General features: G+C 61.8%; 1 protein-coding gene across 1 annotated transcript; it reads left to right on the top strand.

The window, feature by feature from the left end:
* The first annotated feature begins 5,173 nt into the window (after positions 1–5,173).
* On the top strand, positions 5,174–18,014 carry ABCG4 (ATP binding cassette subfamily G member 4). Its single transcript, XM_029074403.2, has 14 exons — positions 5,174–5,427; positions 6,089–6,206; positions 7,310–7,442; positions 7,646–7,696; positions 7,895–8,040; positions 8,265–8,388; positions 8,738–8,852; positions 9,030–9,172; positions 9,376–9,474; positions 9,863–10,031; positions 10,173–10,273; positions 10,864–11,022; positions 11,594–11,712; positions 16,181–18,014. Exons 1-14 carry the CDS (start codon positions 5,175–5,177, stop codon positions 16,404–16,406), a joined length of 1,956 nt encoding a protein of 651 aa, XP_028930236.1. The 5' UTR covers position 5,174; the 3' UTR covers positions 16,407–18,014.
* Positions 18,015–18,225: the final 211 nt, after the last annotated feature.

Here is an 18,225-nt window from a genome sequence, read left to right as displayed (position 1 = left end):
CTCCCTTCCTCCCCCGCACCCTGACCCGACCCCGGGGTCGATAATCGGAATCATCATGATAGTGGTGTTTGTTAAACCCTTACTGTGCTATAAGTACCGTTCCAAGCGCTAGAGGAGAGAGGAGATAATGGGGCCGAACGGAGCTCAGGAGTCCAGCGTCACGGTGACCGTGCAGTGTCTCCCCCGCCCCCTTTCCCTATCAGGAGTCCGGACCCCAGGCAGAAGGGGCGGGGCGCCTTAGCCCCCTTCTGCCCTCCGGACCCCTGGGGGGGTCTAGCAGGGGGAAGCAGTGTAGCCGAGAGGAAAAAGAACGGGCTCGGGAGTCAAAAGACGTGGACCCTAATCCCGGCTCCGCCACTTATCTGCCGTGTGACCTCGGGCAAGCCGCTTGACTTCTCTGGGCTTTAGTGACCTCAACTGTAAAATGGGCATTAAGGCTGTGAGCCCCATGTGGGACAACCTGATGATCTTGTGTCTGCCCCAGCAGTTAGAATAGTGCTTGGCATGTGGTAAGCACTTAACAAATACCATATTAATAATAATAGCAGGATTAGGGGATTAGCCGGAGCAGCTCAGGGGGAGGAAGCGGGTGTGGCCAGGAGCCTGGGACCTACGGCGGCCTGGAAACTGGTCCTCTTGAGTGCTCTAATCACCCGGCCGGGGGCTAGGAGGGGGGCTCCCGGCTCTGACTCTGCCCCCCCCAACGGGCTCCCAGACACCTGCCGGGCCCGGGTGGCCCCGCTCTGCTTGGGGGGCTGCCGGAGCAGTCGTAACGATAACTGTGGTATTTAAATGCTTACTATAGGCCGGGCACTGTACTAAGCGGTGGGGTGGCTACAAGCAAATTGGGTTGGACACAGCCCCCGTCCCATTTGGGGCTCACAGTCCCCATCCCCATTTTCCAGATGAGGGAACTGAGACCCAGAGAAGTGAATTGACTTGGCCAAGGTCACGCAGCAGACAGGTGGAGGAGCTGGGGTTAGAGCTCACGTCCTCCGACTCCCAGGTCCCTGCACTTTACACTAGGCCATGCTGCTTTCTCAGCAACGAGAACACGCCCGTTTCCCGGGCCAACGCCGGGAACCGAAGCGGAGCTGCAGTGGGGATGGAGTCTGCTCTGCCTGGGCTCCGAGGCAAGACCTCTGCCGAGGTCGGGGCCGGGACACGGTCAGCCGGGGGTCCTGGGGTGAGGCCGGACCCAAGGCAGCTGCGGTGGCGGGGACGATAACCGGGGAGAGGGGGCAGCATGGCCTAGTGGCTAGGGCTGGGGAGTCAGAAGGTCATGGGTTCTAATCCCGACCTTCGCCACTTGTCTCCTGTGTGACCTTGGGCAAGTCACTTCACTTCTCTGGGCCTCGGTACCCTCGTCTGTAGAAGGGGGATCGAGACTGAGCCCCACGTGGGACGGGGACTGTATCCAACCCGATTTGCCTGTACCCACCCCAGCGCTTAGCATCGTGCCCGACACATAATAAACGCTTAATACCATTATGATGATGATGATGATGATGATTAATATGTGAGTGTCCCGAGCAGGCCGCCGCCGGGGTGCAGTTCACCCTGCAGCCGGAAGGGGGAGGAGCAAGGGCGGAACAGAGACGGTCAGAGATAGAGATAATAATAATAATAATGTTGGTATTTGTTAAGCGCTTACTACGTGCAGAGCACTGTTCTAAGCGCTGGGGGAGATGCAGGGGAATGAGGTTCTCCCACGTGAGGCTCACAGTCTTCATTCCCGTTTTACAGAGGAGGGAACTGAGGCCCAGAGAAGTGAAGTGACTCGCCCATAGTCACACAGCTGACAAGTGGCAGAGCCGGGATTCGAACCCCTGATCTCTGACTCGCAAGCCCGGGCTCTTTCCACTGAGCCACAGTGCTTGAGACAAGGGCCGTCAGAGAGAGAAAGAGAGAGACAGGCAGAGAGAGACAGAGAGGCAGTCGGAGAGAGACAGAGAGAGATAGAGAGGCAGTCAGAGAGAGATAGAGGAGAGAGAGAAACAGAGAGAGAGACAGAAAGGGAGAGAGACAGGAGAGAGAGAAAGAGGAGACACAGAGAGAGAAACAGAGACAGAGAGGGAAACAGAGAAGTCAGGGACAGAGAGACAGAAAGAGACAGACAGAGGACAGAGACAGTAGGAGAAACAGAGAAGAGAGAGAGAGAAACAGAGACAGAGAGACAGAGACAAAGAGAAACAGAGAAGTCAGAGAAAGAGACAGAAAGAGAGAGAGACAGAGGAGAGAAACAGAGGAGAGGCAGAGAAACAGACAGAGAGAAACAGAGAGAGACATCAGAGAGAGAAACAGAGGAGACAGTCAGAGTCAGAGAACCAGAGGGGAGAGAGTCAGAGAACCAGAGGAGAGAGACAGTCAGAGAGAGGAACAGAGACATTCAGAGAGACAGAGACAGTGAGAGAGACCTTTTCCCCGCATCGTCCCTCCCCCCTCCCCTCCCCGGCCCCCCCGTCGGGGCCAGATGGTCCTGAGGAGGGCTTGGGGGGGGGGGGGTCGGGGGGCACAACGGGGGGGATGGGGAGGGATGGGGGGATGGGGGCGGAGGGGGCAGGGCCCGGGCCCGGGCCTGGGGAGCAGCCGCTGGGAAGGAGAAGATGGAGCAGAGGAGGCGGTTGGGCTTTGACTGCTAGTAACCTCCCTGCTGCAGCGACACGCTCAGCACCCCCGGCGGCCCCGGCCCCGGCCCCGGCCCCGGCGATGGTGGTGATGGACCGCTCTCTCCTCCTTCCTCCTCCCTCCTCCTCCTCCTCCTCCTCCTCTTCTTCCTTCTCCTTCCCCCTCCGTCTCCTCCTTCCCATCTTCCCCCTGCTGCTCTTCTCTCCCTCCTCTTCTTCCTTCTCCTTCCCCCTCCTCCTCCTCTGCTCCTTTTTCTCCCCTCCTCCTCCTGCCCCTCCTCCTCCCCAACCTTTTCCTCCTCCTCTCTCCCTCCTCCTCTTCCCCCTCCTTCTCCCCATCCTCTTCCTCCCCCCAACTCCCTCTCCTCCTCCCCATCCTCTTCTTCTTCTCCCCCCCCTTCCTCCTCCTCCTCCTCCTCCTCCTCCTCCTCCTCCTCCTCCTCCTCCTCCTCCTCCTCCTCCTCCCGGCCCCCGGTCCTTCTGCCCGGGCCGGTCCTGTGGGTCCGGCGGGGATCCGGGGAGAGGTGGAGCCCGCCGCCCCACGTGGCCTGGGCGCTGACCCAATTCCCCCGGAGGGCGGGGACCGTCCGGAGGGGCCGGGGGAGGGGGGTCCAGGAGGGGCCCGGGGGGCTCCGGGGGGGGGGGGGGGCCGGGGCTAGGCGAGGACAGGACGGGGCCCGGCCCGGCCCGGCCCGGGGAGGCCGACGGTGGCCGGTAGAGGAGGGTCCCACCTCACGGGTGGGTGGGCATGCCTCTGAGGGCGCGGGGGGCACGGGGGGCAAGGGGGGGCACACACCTCACAGCCTCCACATCTGTGTATTTCCCATGACCTTGCAGGTGTGGACACCCCCGTTCCGGAGAAGGAGGGCTGGGGAAGGGGACGGGGGGGTGCGGGGGACGGGGAACACATTTGCTCTATGTGTGGGGGTGGGTGGGGGTGAGCGGGGGGTGTGTGTTTGTGTTGGGGTGGGGGGGGGGGGGCGTGTGCGTGTATGGGCCCGTTGTTGACCGTGGACCACTCACACCCGAATCTGGGCCTCCTCCAGGCCCTGCAGGACGCCCTCCTTTCCCGCCCTCTGTGGCTCCCTGGTCCCTGGGGGGGGGGGGGGGGAGGGGGTGAAGGGGGTGAGGGGGGTGAGGGGGGCGGGTGAGGGTCGGAGAGTCTCCCACCGTGGTGGCGGCCCCCAGAAGTCTGGGTGCCTCCGCCTCCTCTCAGCCCGGGGGTCCCTCCATCCCCCGAACCAGAAGATAAAGGCAACCCGGGGGGGGGGGGGGTGGCACCCGGCAGGGCCTGCCCCTGCCCCACCCACCCACCCTCCCTCCTGCCCCTGCCCCACCGCCCCTCCGACGGCCCGGCTCTCTGGCCCCCCAGCTCCGCCTTCTCCTAGCCCCCTCCCCCAGCCCCCCAGCCCCCCTCCTCCCCTCTCCTCCCAAGGTCGCCCCCCGCCACTAATCTCCTTATTCTTGCCGCGGGACTGCGCGGCCCCTTTAAGAGCGGCTGGGGCTGGGGCTGGGGGGTGGGCCTGGGGGTGGGGCAGGGTCCGGGGGTTGCGGGGGGGGGGGGGGCGGGGGCTGAGCAGAGCCGGGGAAAGAGCGCAGCCGCCCGCCAGTCCCTCCGCCCCTCCTCCCGGACGGACGCCCCTCCTCCCGGACGCCCTCCCGCCTGCCCTCCCTCCCTCCCGGCCGGCTTGGGGAGAGGGAGCGGGGCGGGGGATCGGAGCCCCCGGAGCCGGGGAGCGGGGGCTGCGGCACAGGGGGGGTCCAGAGGGGTGGGGGTGGGGGTGGGCTCCCATCCATCTCTCCATCCATCCCTCCCTCCCTCCCTCCCTCCATCCATCCATCCCTTCCTCCCTCCATCCATCCCTTCCTCCATCCCTCCCTCCATCCCTCCCTCCATCCCTCCCTCCATCCCTCCCTCCATCCTTCCCCTCCCCCCCGCCGGCGGCCGGGGCCCTCCCCGCACTGCCGGACCCCGCCCCGGACCCGCCCCTCCACCCCTGGGAGCCCGGACGCCCGGGACCGCGGCCGGAGCCAGGTAAGGGAGGTGGGGAGCAACCCCGCCGAGACCCCCCGCCCCCTCCCCCGGACCCGCACAGCCGCTCGGCCGGGCCGGGGGGCGCCTCAAGGTGACGGGAGGGGAGGGGAGGGGGACGCTGTCCATTTGTCCGGCCCAACGTCCTCCTTCCCCTCCCCCAGAGGCCCGGCCGTGCGCCCACCTCTAGGGAGGGAGAGAGGCCGAGCTGGGCCCCGGGAAGCCCCTGCCCTCATCCCCCCCCCCAAAAAAACCGCCCCCCATCCGGGGGCAGGGGGGCAAGAGGGCAGGGGGCTGCCCTGAGAGCTGGGCGGGGCAGGAGGAGGAATTGGGGCTGGGGGCGCCGGGGCAGAAGGGGGGCCTGCCGGGGAGGGGCTGGGGCAGGGGAAGCCTCGGCTGGACCGCAGAGGGGATGGGGGGCGGAGGGAGGGGAAGAGGCAGGTGTGGCTTTTGAGGGGGGGTCCCCAGATGGGACCCCCCCCCGGGCCGGTCCCCTTCCCCCCACCAGGGCGGCGATGGCGGAGAAGGCTCTGGAGGCGGGCGGCTCCGGGCCGGGGCCCGTGGCGGTGGCCGTGGGCTTAGAGGAAGGGGCGGTGCGGGCCGTGGCCCCCGCGGACCCCCCTCTGCTGACCACGCACCTGAAGAAGGTGGAGAACCACATCACCGAGGCCCAGCGCTTCTCCCACCTGCCCAAACGCTCGGCCGTGGACGTGGAGTTCGTGGAGCTCAGCTATTCCGTGCGCGAAGGGCCCTGCTGGCGCAAGAGGGGTGAGGGGCCTGCCTCCCCCCACCCACCTTCCAGCCCTCCCTCCCTGCCTCCCTCCCTCTCTCCATCCCTCCCTCCCTCCCTCTCTCCCCTCCAGCCCGGTCCCCGGAGGCCCGGCTCCCCGGGACAGGCCGCCCCTTGGGCTGGGCCGGGCGCCCAAGTGCGGGGAGCTGGGATGCCTGGGTTCCCAGCCACGCCGCCGGTTTTCCCCGGGGCTCCCTGAGAAGAGGCAAAATGGGTTTCCCGGCCGGGGGTGGCAAGGGGTGTGGAGGGTGATGCCGGGTGACGGGGAGAGGGGAGATGGGCCTGGACCTCCCCTGCCCCTCCCCAGTGAGGGAGATCGAAGCCCGGGGAGTGGGCAGAGTCCTGAGGGAATCCAGGACTCCTGGTTCTCAGCTCGGCCTCTCGCCCCTACGGGGGGTGGGGGGGTGGGGGGCAGAAGCCTTGACCGGCTCAGCCCCAACCCCCTGGAGTGTCAGGGCCAGGAAAGCAGGGGTGGGATTTCAGGGTCGTCGTCCTTTTCCCCCCTTCCCCGACCCCTGGCATGGGGGGCATTGGTCCGGGTGCCGAGGAGGGCCCGAGTTGGAGCTGGCCTCTTCTCCGGTCCTGATTTCCCTCCTCTCTTCCTCCTCCTCCTCCTCACCCACCCGATGGCTTCCCCAGGGTACAAGACCCTGCTCAAGTGTCTGTCCGGCAAGTTCTCCCGCAGGGAGCTCATCGGCATCATGGGCCCCTCCGGCGCCGGCAAGTCCACCTTCATGAACATCCTCGCGGGGTACAGGTTGGTCCGGGGGGGCGAGGAGAGGGGTCTGGGGGAGGTACCGCTCAGTTCTCTGGGTGGGGGGGCTTGCTAGGGGGCAGGTGACCTGGGGAGAGACAGGATAGTCCCGGTGGAGGGGAGGGGAAGTCCCGCTCACTTTCAGTAGGTGGGGGGCAGGGGAGATACAGGTCATTCCTGGTGGGGGGCCGGGGGAGGTACAGGTCAATCCTGGTGGAGGAGGGCGGCTAGGGAAGGTACCAGTTAATCCCGGGGAGGTACAGGTCAGTCCCGGGGGGGAGACCTAGAGGAGGTACTGGTCCCAGTGGGAAGCCTGGGAGAGGTACCAGTCAGTACTGGTGGTGAGGGGACTTAGGTGAAGTCCAGGTCAATCCTGGTGGGGTGCTGGGGGAGGTTCCGGTCAGTTCCGGAGGGCGGTGTTTTGGGCGGGTACTGGTCTGTCCTGATGGGGGGCCCTGGGGGAGATCCCCCCCCCCCGCAGTCCAGGAGGGGGAGAGTTTGGGCAGGAACTGGGCTGTCCCAGATGGGGGCCCTGGGGGGGGTCCCGCTCAGCCCCGGGGGGCTGTCTTAATCGGGTACAGGTCCGTCCCTGTGGGGGGCCCTGGAGGAGGTCCTGGTCGGGTCCGGAGGTGGGGGTCTTGGGCAGGCACCTCTCTGTCCCAGTGGGGGGCTCTGGGGAAGGTCCCGGTCAGTCCCGGGGGGTTGGGGGGTCTTGGACAAGGGCTGTTCTGCCCTGGTTAGGGGGTGCCCTGTGAGAGGTCCCGGTCAATCCCGGACTGGGGGTGTCTTGGACAGGTCTGGTCTGTCCCGGTGTAGGGCCCCGAGGGAGGTCCTGGTCAGTCCCGGGGTGGGGGTCTTGGGCAGATACCGGTATGTCCCAGTTGGGGGCCCCGGGGGAGGTCTTGGTCTGTCTTGGAGTCAGGGGTCTTGGACGGGTATCTGTCCGTCCTAGGGGCGGTGTAGGGGTCCGCCCATGGGCTGGGTCAGCCCCCCAGAGGGAAGGGGCGGGTTGCGGGCAGGTTGGGGGACGAGGTGGGGACCCGTCTAGGGCCCCTCTCTCCCAGCGTCCTCTCCCGCCCCTCTCCGCCTCTCTCCGTCCTGTCCAGGGAGTCGGGCATGAAGGGGCAGATCCTGGTGAACGGGAGGCCCCGGGAACTGCGCACCTTCCGCAAGATGTCTTGTTACATCATGCAGGACGACATGCTGCTTCCCCATCTCACCGTGCTCGAGGCCATGATGGTATGCCCCCCCCCCGACTCTCTTCCTCCCTCTCACCCCCAAACTCCCTCCTTCCCTCCACCCTCGTCCTGCCACCCCAAGCTCCCTCTCTCCTGCCCCCCCAGCGCCCGTCGGTCCCCCAAAGTGAGCTTTCCCATCTCAGTGACCCCCACCCCCGTTGCCCCCCCCCCATTTCCCAACGCACCCCGACTCTCGGACTCCAGGTCTCCGCCAACCTGAAGCTGAATGAAAAACTGGAGGTCAAGAAGGAGCTGGTGAGCGGAAGGCGGGGTAGATACGCCAAAGTCCCCATCCCTGCTTTACGTGTCTGCTCAGCTCCGGGAATGGCGGGGGTGGGGGGTGGCGGGGAGGGCACGGCGGGGAGGGGAGATGAGGGCCCGGAGATCCGGGGTGTGAGGTTTGAGGTGGGGCGGCCGCCGGGCTGACGGCGAGGCGGGTCGGGGGGCTCCCAGGTGACGGAGATCCTGACGGCGCTGGGCCTGCTGGATTGTTCGCGCACACGCACTGGGTTGCTCTCCGGAGGGCAGCGCAAGCGCCTGGCCATCGCCCTGGAGCTGGTCAACAACCCCCCCGTCATGTTCTTCGACGAGCCCACCAGGTACGGCCACTCTCACGACCCCCTGGAGCTTCCGTCCGTCCGTCCTCCCATCCTGAGCCCCAGGGGCGGAGCCCGGGCCACTGGTTGGGGCCCAGGCCCGGTCCGGCCCCTGTCCGACGCGGGAAGGCGAATCCGGTCCCGGGCAGAGAGCAGTAAGGGGCGTGGAGTGGCCCTTCCCCGACACTGATGCCCCTCACCTCTCTGCCTCCCCTTCCCTCGGGCAGTGGCCTGGACAGCGCCTCCTGCTTCCAGGTGGTGTCCCTCATGAAGTCTCTGGCCCAGGGGGGCCGCACCATCATCTGCACCATCCACCAGCCCAGCGCCAAGCTCTTCGAGATGTTCGACAAGGTCGGGCCGGGGGGGCGGGGCCGGGCCTGGGTCACCCGTGGGACCTGGAGGGACCCCGGGAAGGGGCGGGGCTCAGACCTCCTGCCGGGTGCAGCGGGGCCGGGGCGGAGGGGGAGCTGGGCAGGGCCCCTCACTGTGCCCTGGCATCGACAGAGAGAGCTGTGCAGGGCACCGGGGACTCCTCTCCAGACCTGAAGGGCACAGAGGTGGGTAGTGCCCCCCGCCGCCCCCCCCACCAGCGGCCCTGGCGGGAGGGAGAGGAGGCGGAGGGTGGGCAGACCCACTGGATCCTCTGCTCTTATGCCAACCCTTCCGCCTCTCTTCCCCCTTCCCAACCCGCCCACTGCAGCTCTACATCCTGAGCCAAGGCCAGTGCATCTTCAAAGGGGTGGTCACCAACCTGATCCCCTACCTGAAAGGGCTGGGCCTACACTGCCCCACCTACCACAACCCCGCCGATTTCAGTGAGTGGCAGCGGGCCCGTCCCGCCAGGGCCGGGGGGGCTGGAGAATCCGAGGATTATGAGCTCGAGGCCTTCTCCAGGCCCAGAGGGGGGCTGGATCTGTGTGTGTGCGTATGAGAGTGTGTGTGTGTACGCAGGCGCCTGTGTCTGAACTTCTTCTCCTCCCCGCGGCTCCCAGTCATCGAGGTGGCATCGGGCGAGTACGGCGACTTGAATCCCCTGCTCTTCCGGGCAGTACAGAATGGACTGTGCACCATGGCGGAGAAGAAGGGCAGCCCAGGGCATGGGGACACCAACACCCCCTGCCCCCCGCGCCCCACGGTGAGCGAGGGAGTGGCAGGGGCACTTGGGGGCTGCCCCCGGGGGGCAGGCCGCCAGGGGCTCGGACAAGAGAGTTTCTGGAGAGCTGAGGTGATGGGGGCAGAGGGTCCTCTGTTCACCTGGCTTGGGCTGCCAAGGACTGGAGGCTGGACTGGGGGTTGGGTGAGGCCGACCCTCCCGTGACCTCATCCTGACCTCCCCAGGAAGTGGACCACATCGAGAGCCACACCTTTGCCACCAGTACCCTCACCCAGTTCTGCATCCTCTTCAAGAGAACCTTCCTGTCCATCCTCAGGGACACGGTGAGGGGCCGGGGCTAGAGGACGGGGCAGAGAGTAGGCCCGCGGGGGACGTGTCTGTTTACCGTTGACATCTTGTACTCTCCTAAGCGCTTAGTACAGTGCTCTGCCCACTGCAAGTGCTCCATAAATATGACTGACTGAATGAATGAAGGGATGCAAGGTCGGAGGGGCGGGGGGGAGGAGGGAGGCTGGGGTTTGGGTTTGGAGGGCGGCGAGGGGACGGTCCTGGCCAGAGAGACCCGAATGCCACCCTGCTCCTGGCGGGTGCCTCGGGACACCTAAGTCCCTTCCCCCACCCCTGGAGCAGCTGTTGTCCCACCTCCATTCCCGCCCTCGGATAAACACCGGTGTGTTGCTTCCCCCGTCCCTTGTCCCCCGGGCCCTCCAGGTCCTCACCCATCTGCGGTTCATGTCTCATGTGCTTATCGGCGTCCTCATCGGCCTGCTCTACCTGCACATCGGCGATGACGCCGGAAAAGTCTTCAACAATACCGGCTGCCTCTTCTTCTCCATGCTCTTCCTCATGTTTGCCGCCCTCATGCCCACCGTCCTCACCTGTGAGTCGCCCAGCGGGCCCTGGGTGGCTCCGGGCCCCGGGGGTGGGTCCGGGTTCCGAGACTGGGTGGTGGGCCGGGGGCTGGCGGCCGGGGTGGCAGGATTCCCAGGAGGGCCTCCTGACGGCTCCGCCTCCCTTCCAGTCCCCCTGGAGATGGCCGTCTTCATGCGCGAACATCTCAACTACTGGTACAGCCTCAAAGCGTATTACCTGGCCAAGACCATGGCTGATGTTCCCTTCCAGGTCAGTCCCCTTCTCCTCTATTCTTGGGGAGAGAGGGAGAGCTGAGGCCTTCGATCGGTCGTATTTATTGAGCGTTCACTGGGTGCAGAGCGCCGGAATAAGGGCTTGGGAGAGTACGGTATAACAATAAACAGGCACATTCCCCGCCCGCAGCGAGCTTACAGTCTAGAGGGGGAGACGGACGGTAATAGACATCAATAAATTACAGATATGGACACGAGTGCCTTGGGGCTGGGAGCGGGGACGAATCAACGGAGCAAGTCAGGGCTACGCAGAAGGGAGTGGGAGAAGAGGAAAGCCCCGGCAGAGGCACTGACCGTCAGGTCCCGGGAGCTGGGGGGACAGGCGCACCCTGGCTCTCGAGGTGGTCCACTTCCTGGGAAGGTCAGGATGAGGTCACGGGTCCGTTCGGTCCAGCCTCCAGTCCTTGGCACCCCAACCCAGGTGAAGAGATACGTCCCCAGTCATCCCAGGTCTCCAGCCGGAGGCCGGGGTGGCTGGGCGTCTAACTTCGGGGTTCGCCGAGGGAGGGAGAGGGTGGAGCCGCTGTCGATACCCCCCCCCCGGTTCCCCATCCCCCCTCTCCCCAGGTAGTGTGTCCCATCGCCTACTGTAGCATCGTGTACTGGATGACGAGCCAACCCCCCGAGGCTACCCGCTTCCTGCTCTTCTCCGCTCTGGCCACGGCCACCGCTCTCGTAGCCCAGTCCTTGGGGCTGCTCATTGGCGCGGCCTCCAACTCCCTGCAGGTGAGGAGGCGGGGAGTCGAGGGTGGGGGACGATGAGGGCGGCAAGGGGTCAGCATTCATTCATTCATTCATTCATTCGTATTTATTGAGCGCTTACTGTGGGCAGAACATTGGACTAAGCACTTGGGAGAGTCCACTAGAACAATAGACAGACACATTCCCTGCCCACAACGAGCTTACAGTGTAGAGGGGGAGACAGTATAGAAATAAATGACAGTTGTGGACATAAGTACTGTGGGGCTGGGAGGGGGCATGAATAAAAGGAGTGGGTAAGGGCGATGCAGAAGGGAGTGGGAGAAGAGGGAAGGAGGGCTTATTCAGGGACGGCCTCTTGGAGGAGATGGGCCTTCAGTAAGAATTCCAAGTCGGGGAGAGTCATTGTCAGATATGAGGAGGGAGGGCATTCCAGGCCAAAGGCAGGACGTGGGCGAGGGTTCGGCGGCGAGATAGACGAGATCGAGGTACGGCGAGGGTCCCGGGGAGCGTGCGGGTCGCCCACGTGGACGTGCGGGCGTGTGTAGGGGTGACGGCAGGAGGCTTCCCGTGACGTTCTGACGGCTTCCCCTACCAGGTGGCCACCTTCGTGGGACCCGTCACGGCCATCCCGGTCCTCCTCTTCTCCGGCTTCTTCGTCAGCTTCAAAACCATCCCTACATACCTGCAGTGGAGCTCCTACCTCTCCTACGTCAGGTCAGGCTCCCCGCCCTGCCCCACCCGGCCCTCTCTGTCTGCCCTCCTCTCCCGTCTGTTGCCTCACCCATCAGTGGTATTTATTGGGCACCTCCTGGGCACCCCGTGGGTGTGGAGCTACAGAGTCCTTGAGAGAGTCCACTAGAAGCAAAAGACACAGACTCTGCCTTCTAGGGATTGACACCCGAGCAGAAGAGACAGACAGACACAGTTTATTTACGCACAGTGGGAGTGGGTGTAAGAACAGAGGCTTGGTCCAGAGGGAGTTCTTAATGATAATAATGGTAAAAAAAAAATCATTATAATGATATCTGTGGTGTTTGTTAAGCGTTCACTGTGTGTTCACCGTGTGCTAGACACTGAGGTAGAGAAAATGATTCCGATCATTCGCAGTCCCTGTCCCACATAGGGCTCACAGCCCAAGGGGGAGGGAGAGCAGCTAATGAATCCCCATTTTATAGATGAGGAAACTGAGGCCCAGCAAAGTTAAGTCACTTGCCCAAGTTCACCCAGCAGGTAAGTGGTGGGTCTGGGGTAAGAACCCCTGTTTCCTGATGGCCTGTCCTGGCCTCTTTCCACTAAGTCACCCTGCTTCTCTTCCTGGAAGCTTGGGAAGATTGGGGGAATCAGAATAGCAGGGTTACAATAATAGTAATAATAATCGTGGTGTTAATCGAACACTTATTATGTGCCAAGCACTGTACTAAGCGCTGGAGCTGATACAGTGTAAGCAGGTTGGACATTGTCCTTGACCCATAAGGGGCTCAGGGTCTAAGTCTAAGCCCCGTGTCAGAAAGAGCCTGGTTGAATAAGTCATTGAATATGCACAAGTGTTGAGGATGGGCAAAAGATGGCTGTTGGGTGGACCAAACTTGGCTTATTAGGAGTTAATCAGGGAAGACTTCTTTGGGGAGATGGGATTTGAGGAGGGCTTTGAGGACAGGGAAAGGTGTGCCTTTGGTTTATTGGAAGGGGAAGGGAGTTGCAGGCAGGGAGGAAGGCCTGAGCAAGGTACAGTTAGAAGATGAGCTCGGCCGGAGGAAAGAGTACCCAGTGATGAGCAGCAGGTATGCAAGATGCAGCAGCGTGGCTTACTGGAAAGAGCTCGGGCTTGGGAGTCAGAGGTTGTGGGTTCTAATCCCGGCTCCGCCACTTGTCGGCCGTGTGACTTTGGGCAAGGCACTTCACTTCTCTGTGCCTCAGTTACCTCATCTGTAAAGTGGGGATTAAAACTGTGAGCCCCATGTGGGACAACCTGATTACGTTGTATTCCCCCCAGCGCTCAGGACGGTACTTGGCGCATAGTAAGGGCTTAACAAATGCCATCATCATGATGATGATGATGATGATGACGACGGAGAGAGCCTTGTGGCCAGTGGTGAGGAGTGTCTGCTTAATGGAGGTAGGTAGTCACTGGTGACTTTGGAAGATGTGGAATAATATTTTAAGATGATCGGGGCAGCCTCATCAAATATAGATGAAAGACAGGAAAGGCCGGAGGTTGGGAGATCAGTGAGAAGGCAGAAACAGTAGCCTAGTAGAGTGCTCTGCATACAGTAAGCGCTCAATAAATACAACTGAATGAATAATCTGTCCTGCTCCACTTCTTTGCCCTTCCCCACTTGGCAGTCAGGCCCAGTACATCTCTGCCCCGTGCCTACTCTGCCAGGGTCCTAGCCCCCTTCTGCCCTCCCTCTCAGCCCTGAACTCTATCGTTGGTCAATCAATCGACGGTATTTAATGTGCAGAGCACCGTACTGAGCACTTGGGAGACTACATACAACAGAATGGGTAGACCTATGCCCTGCCCACAAGTAACTTAGTCTAGGGGGGAGACAGACATTAACTTAAATAAATAAATTACAGATGTGTACCTACGTACTGTGGGGCTGAGGGTAGGATGAGTATCAAGTGCTTAAAAAAGGGTACAGTCAAAATGCCCAGGCGACGCAGAAGGGAGAGGGAGAAGGGGAAAAAGGCCTTCGTTGGGGAAGACCTCTTGGAGGAGGTGATTTTAATAAGGCTTTGAAGGTGGGGAGAGTGGTGGTCTGTCGTATAAGGAGGGCGGAGGAGTTCCAGGTAAAAGGGAGGATGCGGGCAAGGGATTGGCAGCGAGATAGATGAGACCGAGGTGCAGTGAGTAGATTGGCTTTAGGGGGATGAAGTGAGCGGGCTGGGTTGTAGCCGGAAATCCGCAAGGTAAGGTAGGAGAGGGCAAGCTGATTGAGTGCTTTAAAAATGATGGTAAAGAGTTTCTCTCTGATGCAAAGGTGGGTGGGCAACCCCTGGAGGTTCTTGAGGAGCGGGGTAAGATGGACTGAAGGGTTTTTTAGAAAAATGATCTGAGCAGCAGAGTGAAGTAGGGACTGGGGTGGGGAGAGACAGGAGGCAGGGAAGTCAAAGAGGAAGCAGAGGCAGGAGTCAGGGCGGGATAGGATAACTGCTTGAATCAGCATAGTAGCAGTTTGGATGAGGCCGATTTTAGCGATGTTGTGAAGGTAGGACCGACAGGATTTGGTGACAGATTGAGTATGTGGGTTGAAGGAGAGAGATGAGTCCCCAGTCACCTCCCTCTGTACTTCTCTTCCCACTTCCTCCTGCCCAACCCCCTGCTCAAGGAGGTGTAATCGACGGGACAGAGAAGGGTGGAGAGTCAGTGGTTAAGAAACCTGAGTGAGCCCAAATTCTGTCAGTCAGTCAGGCGTATATACTGAGCACTTACTGTGTGCGGAGCACTGGATTAAGCGCTTGGGAGAGGACAGTGCAACAATAATCATACACATTCCCTGCCCACAGTGAGTTTAACGTCTAGAGGGGGAGACGGACATTACTATAAACAGAGAAATTACAGATAGGTACACAAGTGCTGTGGAGCTGGGAGGGGGGAATGAATCAAGGGATACAGATGGTAGTCGTTAAGCGCTTACTATGTGCCGAGCCCTCACAGCGAGTCAGGGTGAAGAGGAAGGGAGTGGGAGAAGAAGAAAGGAGGGCTTAGTCAGGGAAGGCCACTTGGAGGAGTTGGACCTTCGGTAAAACTTTGAAAGGGGGAGCGTCGTTGTCTGTCGGATACGAGGGGGGAGGACGTTCCAGGCCGGAGGCAGGACGTGAGAGAGAGGTCGGCGGCGAGACAGACGGGATAGAGGCACGGTGAGAAGGTCGGCATTAGAGGAGTAAAGTGTGCGGGCTGGGTCCTAGTAGGAGAGTAGCGAGGCGAGGTAAGAGCAGGGCAAGGTGACTGAAAGTCAAGAGGGGATAAACTCTTTCCAGCCATCCAGCCCTAATCCCATTCTGTTCTAGCCTGTCTGTTTAAACTCAGCTGGCCCAGTGAAGCAACTGTCTTGTGGTTCTGGGTGGATTCTCTGGGTCCCAGCCCCAAGTGAGCCACAATCACAGAGGAGACTGAGCAACTGGCTGAGCACCGACGACTCATTCCTTTGTTTATTTGCTTTAGCCACCCCGACTCGGGCAGCCCAATTGAGCAACTGGCTTTCGGGTTCTCACCTATTTGTTTAGTTCCTCTGCATCAGCCGATCGATCGATCAAGCGTATTTATCGAGTTCTTACTGGGGGCAGAGCACTGTATTGAGCGCTTGGGAGAGGACAACGTAACAGAGTTGATTAGACACGTACCCTGTCCACAAGGAGCTAACATTCTAGAGGGGGAGACGGACATTAATATAAATAAATAAATTGTGGATATGGACGTCAAGCGTCCCGGGGCCGAAGGTGGGACGGATAAAAGGTGCGGATCCAAGAGCAAGGGGGACACAGAAGGGAGTTGTAGAAGAGGAAACGAGGGCTGCATCCTGGTTATGAGTTTGCCAATTCATCAGCGAGCAAGTGATCACAGAGGAAACCGAACGACTCCCTAAGCTCTATATGAGCCACACTCTTTTAGCTTTAAGTGAAATTGGAGACGGGAGCAGTCTTGATTAATGAAGAAAAATGCTAATTAGCTTGGCGTTGGGCTACTTGTTTTCTCTGCCGAAAGCTGACTTGGGGCTTGTCTGCGATTCTCCCTGGGGCCAGGCTAATTGGCTCTCGGGGGCAGGTGCCGTGGCTGACCGCTGGTCGCTGGCCGGGGGTGTCCCGCCTCTAACCCTTCCTTTCCCTCCCTCCTTAAATCTGATAATGACTCTCCCCCCGCACGACCCCAGTGAAGGCACATCTCCTCCAATTGGCCTTCCCCGACTAAGCCCTCATTTCCTCTTCTCCCTCTCCCTTCTGCATCTCCCTGATTTCATTCATTCCCCCCTCCCAGCCCCACCCCACTTTTGTCCACATCTGTAATTTATTTATTTCTATTAATAGCTATCTCCCCCCCAGACTCTAAGCTCGCTGTGGGCAGGGAATGTGCCTGTTATATTGTTTTATTGTCCTCTCCCAAGCGCTTAGTGCAGTGCTCTGCACGCGGTAAGCGCGCAACAGATACCACTGACTGACTCACCGACTCTCCCGTGCTCAGGTATGGCTTCGAGGGTGTGATCCTGACCATCTACGGGATGGGGCGGGCGGACCTGTCCTGCCCGGTCAGCTTCTGCCCCTTCCAGCAGCCCAGCCGCATCCTGCAGGAGTTGGACGTGGAGGACGCCCGGCTCTATCTGGATTTCCTCGTGCTGGGGGTCTTCTTCCTGGCCCTCCGGCTCCTGGCCTACCTGGTCCTGCGCTACCGTGTCAAATCGGAGAGATAGAGCTCTCCACCCCCGTCGCTGGAGACCCCCGCCCAGCCCCCTCAGCGCCACTCCCCGCTCCCCCAGCCCCTCGGGACTGTTTTAACCTCAGAGACTGCGGTTGCTGGAGTCACCGCTCCCACCACCACCCCCCGACAGAAAAACAAACAAAAAACTGTCTGCTCTCCCCCTCTCCCCAGACGCCTGGGTCATCCGTAGGTTCCTGCCCTCTTCCAGACCGTGTTGCCCTCCTGTTTTTGTGCTGTTTGTGGCTCTCCCCTCCCTGCATGCAAGGGATCCTGGGGGGGGGGAGGAGGGGGAGAGGCTGGGGTTAGCCCCTTCCCCTCCCCTGCTGCTACACCTGCTCCGAACCCTACCCGACAGGGACTGCCGATTCCTTCCCCTTCCCCAGCCCCCAGCTCCTCTTCGATCTGACCAAAGCGCCCCCCTTCCCGGGGCTCCCACCGCACAAGTGTTTGTAAACAGCCTTTCACCCTGCCCCCAGTACACCCCCCCCACGCACACCCCTCTCTGGGCTGCAAAGAGTTAGCCCCAAGACGGTTCTTTTGGGGCGATCCCATTAAAATGTCGGATGTGGGGAGGACGGGAAGACTCTGGAAGTCTCCGACTCTGGAACCTCCCTGTATGCCAGGGTGATGGAACAATCCAAGGTGGGGAGCCCCGGTTGGCAGAAGCTCTGCCGTCTCTGCCTCGGTCTACCCAGACCTGGGACCCGGGAAGGGGGCCGGGGGTCAGATCTCCCCTGACTTTCTTCCCCCCTTCTAGCCAGGGCTACACAGCAATAATGCTCCCCCTGCCGCCCCCGCCCCCAGCAACTCTGGAGAATGCACTTTAACGGGGTCCGGGGTCGGAGGGGGGCGGGGAGGTTCAGGCTACCAGACCCCTGCCCCTCCCCAGCCTCGTCACTACACGTGCACACACACGCAGTCTCTGCCACGCACAGGCGTGCACACAATCTTCCCCTGTGTTTCCCCCCCCCCCCCCCCGTCCTCTGCCCCAGTGCCATGGGGCAGCAGGGGTATTCTGAAGGCCGGGGGGTGCGGGGCAGCGGGGCTGGGGTGCCCGGGGTCGGGGGGGCACACAGGGCCCCGTCCAGTCCCGTGCCGCCTTCTCTCCCAGGGCTCTCGGTTGGGCGGATCTCCAGGGGCTGTGGGCGCGGGCCTCCTCCTCGCCCTGCCATTCAGGGCCGGGCCCAAGCACAGGTAGGAGTTGGGAGGAGTTGGAATCGGCCACTTGCCCACCCCCCGGGCAGCCCTCCCCTTCTCTGGGCTGACCCCACTCCCCAGCCCCCCTTGACCGGCCTCTTCCCCTTCTCTGCCGCTTTGTCCGCGTCCCAACTGCCCCCTTCCCGCCCCAGAAAGGGACACGTTGACCCCGGGCCCGAAGAAGAGGCAGCCAGAGCTTGGCTGGCTTCTCTGGAGGGACCCAGGCTCTCTGCTGCTAACCTCTCCTCTCCCTCCTGGGGGCTGCGCCCTCTCCCCTCCTCCCCCTTCCTTCTTCCCCCCACCCCACCCCACCCGGCAAGCCTCCCGTGGGTTCAGATGCACCAAGATGCCAGTTGTACTTGTGGGATTTCCCCCATTATTAATAAAACCTATTTATACTGTAGGCGGGCCTGGGTATCGGTCTGTCTAGGGCTGGGCTGAGTGGTTTCCTGGGAACCAGGTGCCTAATGGTTCATTCATTCGTTCGTATTTATTGAGCGCCTACCGGGTGCAGAACATCGGACTAAGCGCTTGGGAGAATATAATCACTCTCAACCCAACTACCTCGTATCTTCCCTCGTACCTCGTATCTACCTTGGGCGACCTTGGTAAGT

Source organism: Ornithorhynchus anatinus, chromosome 11 (genome assembly GCF_004115215.2).
Source record: "Ornithorhynchus anatinus isolate Pmale09 chromosome 11, mOrnAna1.pri.v4, whole genome shotgun sequence".
NCBI lineage: Eukaryota > Metazoa > Chordata > Mammalia > Monotremata > Ornithorhynchidae > Ornithorhynchus > Ornithorhynchus anatinus.
The sequence above is the reverse complement of the archived record's forward strand: the minus strand, read 5'-3'. Positions and strand labels throughout refer to the sequence as shown.

Coding starts and splice junctions, on each gene's coding strand:
- ABCG4 (XM_029074403.2), top strand. CDS start 5,175: ATGGCGGAGAAGGCTCTGGAGGCGGGCGGCTCCGGGCCGGGGCCCGTG. Junction 7,697..7,894: donor TGGAGGTCAAGAAGGAGCTG/GTGAGCGGAAGG, acceptor GGGGGCTCCCAG/GTGACGGAGATCCTGACGGC. Junction 8,853..9,029: donor CCACAACCCCGCCGATTTCA/GTGAGTGGCAGC, acceptor CGCGGCTCCCAG/TCATCGAGGTGGCATCGGGC.